The sequence below is a fragment of the Zea mays genome, chromosome 9 (assembly GCF_902167145.1).
Source record: "Zea mays cultivar B73 chromosome 9, Zm-B73-REFERENCE-NAM-5.0, whole genome shotgun sequence".
Taxonomy (NCBI): Eukaryota; Viridiplantae; Streptophyta; class Magnoliopsida; order Poales; family Poaceae; genus Zea; species Zea mays.
This window is the reverse complement of record NC_050104.1, coordinates 153,198,528-153,203,303: the sequence shown is the minus strand read 5'-3', so window position 1 is coordinate 153,203,303 and position 4,776 is coordinate 153,198,528. Positions and strand designations below refer to the sequence as shown.

General features: G+C 46.4%; 1 protein-coding gene across 4 annotated transcripts; it reads right to left on the bottom strand.

Annotated features, from left to right (window-relative positions):
* Positions 1-391: 391 nt before the first annotated feature.
* Positions 392-4,078, bottom strand: LOC100192929 (Ninja-family protein 1). 4 transcript variants are annotated; one of them, XM_008659854.4, is made up of 4 exons: positions 3,149-4,078; positions 2,582-3,045; positions 1,551-1,907; positions 392-1,006 (listed from the first exon to the last, which is right to left on the bottom strand). In XM_008659854.4, exons 2-4 carry the CDS (start codon positions 2,991-2,993, stop codon positions 600-602), a joined length of 1,176 nt encoding a protein of 391 aa, XP_008658076.1. In that variant the 5' UTR covers positions 2,994-3,045; positions 3,149-4,078; the 3' UTR covers positions 392-599. The 4 variants fall into 4 exon arrangements, with proteins under 4 accessions (XP_008658076.1, NP_001131584.1, NP_001161740.1 ...); NM_001138112.2 differs by having other exon boundaries at positions 399-1,012; positions 3,149-3,293; NM_001168268.1 differs by lacking the exon at positions 2,582-3,045 and having other exon boundaries at positions 416-1,012; positions 3,802-3,961.
* Between the last annotated feature and the right edge of the window lie 698 nt (positions 4,079-4,776).

The window sequence follows — 4,776 nt, the reverse complement described above, 5'->3', positions numbered from 1 at the left end:
CCTCACCTCAAACTGTAGGAAGTCAAAAGAACCGAACAAAACGAGCGAAAGGGGGGAAAAAAGAAAAGAACTCCGAAGTAATTAAGCAACCACTCGTACAACTTCTAGAATACAGGTGGCCTCCTATAAAAACACAAGCATGCTTAGTCTGTATTCATCTCACATAAGCACGAAGAGTTCAGACTCTGCTTTGTAACACCCGAAACCAGCAACAAAAACTTCAGTACCATATTGGACGTAGAAAACTTGCCCAAATGAGTCTAAAAAACTTCTCTTCGAGCTCACCCAGAGCAAGGCCATTGGGACAGTGGCACCGCAAGCCCCTCACTAACCTACAAATCTACTTGCCCAGGTATGAAACCACGATAGGAACACAAAAGAAAAAAAGAAGAAGAAGCTGCAGAACTAAATCACGCATAGGAAGGATCAAAACATTGTCAAAACATTATCAACAGGTTATGTTACCACAATGCCCACCAATTTAATCGGGCATAAGCACCGCACCACACAGTCTAACGGTGACATTGCTCTGACGCTAGGCTCAGGTCCTGAGTCTACAGAACACTATAGCTTGTGCACGGGTCTGCCTGGCCTCACAGTCACAGGTTCGGGGTAGCGCTGACGACAATGTGTCGCAGCGGGTTATCTACCTTGCCGGCGCCGGCGTGCTCCACAAACTCCGAAGGAGTAAGGAAGCTTCCATGGCAGATGCATACGATCCTCACTTCTCCTTTGCTGTATTTGTACAGGAAGCCTTCGACCCTGCTGCCGTTGGACAGGCCCTTGGTGAACACGCCCGGCATCTCCTGCATCATCCTCCTTTCCACGTCCCCCATGCCGTTTGCCCTTGCACCAGCCCTGCCTAAAATGCTTTGGTCTTCCCTGGAACCAAGGGTTGCTGTTATGGGGACCAAAGACAACAGAGGCAGACTTGGTGCCGTCACGCTACTTATAGCTTCACCGGAGGAAGGAACAGACGATGATGAGTTCTGCTCCTCAGTGATGGCTGTTCCTATAAAAAAATTTAGGAATGAGTATAATATAGAGCTTAATGATAACAAAAAAAAAATCCAATGAAGGGAAGAACCACTACAATAGGAAGTGTTCAATCATACACATACAAACAGCTCACATCTATAATAAATGAACAATATACGAATCCACCATCACTATAGAAGTTTGAATCTTCCAGATTCATTTTTTTAGGGGGGGGGGGGAGCTTATGGCATGAAATGTCTGCTGACTATTGAAGAGGACCCAACAAGAGATTCTAACGCAACACAACCATTGTTTGGTTAGCTAATAACAACTAGCAAAAATGTAAAACATCTCGATGCATCACGCATATAGAAGTCCTTAACTTATAAGGTTATAGACGTAAATAGCATTGATCTTTGATCCCAAAGGTCTAATTTAAGGGCAGATATCTCAACCCAGTTCATTCATGTCTTACACCTGTGGTGCACTGGCAAGATTCATGTTTCTGGAAGCATGTGAAATGGATATTGACAATACCTAAATGGTGTACTTTAACAAACAAAAGGGGATACCTTTGAAGGCCGAGTTTGGCTTCTTTCGCATTGCTGACGAACTGTCTTCTGATGTAATTGTGGCCTGGTACTTTGGTGGAAGCCCCTTCACCAGATGCTTGCCACTGCTATGACTTTCGTTAGCGCTGACAATAGTTTCATCAGAACTTACTAATTTGTCAGTGTTTGCATTCATCTCTTTTGGACTCTGCCCAGCAGCTTCTTTTGAAGTGTTGCAGGCGAGAGAGTTCCTCCTCTCAATCCTCTTCTTCTTAACCTCGAGCCTCTTCAGGCTCTGTGCTTCCTTTCGTTTCTTCCAGTCATCATTGCCAGAAGCCTCAATGACAGCAGGGAGTGAACTAGTCCTCATGAGGGTGCCTGTAATACCATTGCAGTAGTCAGTATTTAGAGATATTGGGAATTTGTGGAAAGTTGTTGATGTTTATCTCAAGCAACACCGAAGGTATTAGATTGCTCAACATGTGACTGTTACCTTAAAACATGTATTCTTTCTGTTTACATTGGCATTATGTTTTACCAAATCTATATATATTAACTTAGTTAAAAAACAATTACCAAAACTACAATATTATGAAAGTACTTTAGACACACATATGTGCATATTGCTTCTGTACGTGACTCTTTAAATATTGATGAAAATATCAAATTATCAAATACTAAGCTTCAAACTGTTACATCACACTGGTTACTACTAATCTTCCCTCAGATATTTGATGAAAAAATACACACCTATAAAAGAATGACTGAATCAACAGAGTTCTCTGCAATAAAATATTATGGCGGCCTGCTTAATGCAGTTTTGCAAAATACTCCATCCGTCCATTCTTATTTGTCGCTATTTAGTTCAAAAATAAACTAGCGAGCGACAAATATTCAAGAATGAAGATATAATTCACAATGACCACCATTTACCAAAACGATCGCAACCTGCACTACTAAGCACGGAATCTAAACGCCAAATTAACTATCAATATCAAGGGTAGCAAAATACTAAAGATAGTATAAACCTCACAAAGCGAAGCCACACACACCTTGCAAAATCTGTCCTTCACCTACCGAAGAGGCAGAGGAAGGGTTCCCGCTCGCCGGCAGCCTCGCCGCGTGTTGCACGCCGAGACCGCCGCCCTCACGGCAAGAACCCCATCCATCCAGCCCCTGCTTCCTCTCAACTTCCGACGCCTCCGCCTGGACCGGCAGCGAGCTCGCCCGCGAGAGGGAGGGCGGCGCCGGCACCTCCACCGGCGTTGTCAGCATGGCCGCCACGGACGACGACCGGGGGAGCTTGCTCCCCTTCCTGTCGAGCCCGAATCGGCCGCCAAGAGACAGCCCGAGGCTAAGCTCCACCTCCTCCATCTCCTCCCGCAGCTGCCCCGGCCTCTTCTCCGGTGGCGGCGCGTCCCCCTTGCCAATCCCGCACAGCAAGTCCCTCGAAAAACCCTCCATCGCGCGCGCAAGCTTGTCTTAGGGACAGGGAGCCTCAGCACTCGAGAAGCGCCTGCAAGATGGGCAAGAGCTGAGCGAAGCCGCAGGCGCAACCATTCCCGGCCAACAAGAGGCGAGGGGACGCAGCAGAGAAGACGGGATGAGAGGCGACTTACACAGGTTGCACGGAGGAGGGACGGGGATGCCATTGGAGAGGTGACGCGCTGCCGCTTCTCCTCGTCGCGGCCCTGAGCGACTCTCGCGGGGAACAGGAGAGAGAGAGAGAGAGGGGGGAGGGAGAGAGAGCTTTGTGCTCCTTTTTGTGCTGGTTGGCTTCGCTTTTGGGGCATGCGGTTCCGCTGGAGATGGCGAAGACGGGAGGGCGGGCCTGCCTCCGGCGCGACGCGTGGTGCGAGCTTGCGCGGCACCGCGCAGCCGCGGCGGGAGCCGAGCGGGATGCGGTGGGCTCGCCAGCCTCGGCTGGAGCTGAGCCGGTCGACTCGTGGACGCACGCCGTGACCGGCGGATTCCCAATCCTCCAACAGGATGGGCGACATGCTAATCCCTCGGTAGATTGTAAGAGATCTGAAGGACCTCCTATTGCCTTCATAGCCACATCTAGGTTATCCTCCTTTGCCCTAACGAGATCTTTTACCATCTTCTCTATCAAATGAAAAGTTTTTAATCATCGTCTTCGTCTCCGACGAGATCTCTCCTCATCGTCTCCGACAAGAATTGTCCAATCTACTAGATTCAACTATAGTCTATGATTTTTTATTCTAGATGTTTTTGGTTTAGAGGTACGAGCAAAGTAGAGAAGGATACTCACCAGGTATCGGAGACCACATTTGAGTGAACGATGGAGCGCCGATGACAAAGTGACAGTGAATAGTTTGCGGAAGGGTTGAGGTTAATGCATGGCAGTGGTGGGAGCAGTGGCGGTGGCGGAGACAACGACGGTGAGGTGGGCGGGATAGAGGCAAACTCACTACAACATATTGAGATGATAGGGAGGCGATAGCTCCGGTGAGAACCGTCTAAATAGCAGGAGGAAGAAAGGAAGGAAGAAGAGAGGAGTCACGCCTCAGCTCACAGATAGATACAATATATCGTACGGAAGATTAAAAAAATAATAAAATTAGGCGGAAAAGATATAGCGGCAAAAAAGTCAAGTCGTGTGAGAGGAGGCAAACTTTCATGTATGTTTCGTTTCAAAAAAAAGAAGCGCTTCACATCGGGGGGCGGATCTAGAATGTTCTTATACTTTGGGCCGAGCCTACTGAATTTCGATCTCTTCACTTTTAACTTACCATTTTGGGCTAGAGCAAATAGAGGTACATGAGCCGTGTTATGGACCACGGCCCAAGTGGAATGAGGTGTGGAATTCGTCCCTGCTTCACTATCACACCTTTTGTTCTTAAACTATAGCTACATTTGTTATATCATTTGAATCTATTGATTATTTTTTGGTTACATGGTAGTTACATTTCTTATGTCATATCGATCTATTGACGACTTTCAATTACATGTTATGTGCTTGCTCAAAAGTAAAACGAGTTTAGGTAACTATTTGGTAGCTCCTCTAGCTACAAATATGAGTTTACGTAAAAAGGAAACTATATCGTACTCCCTCTGACCCAAAGTATAATTGTTGTAGACTAACCACATATAAATTAAGTTACATGTGAATGTGGTTTCCATGAATGTCTATATTCATTATCATTTGAATGAATGTTGCCGTTAAAAAATGGGCTAGAAAGAATTGTATTTTGGGACGAAGGGAGTATTGAACTATCAACAAAGA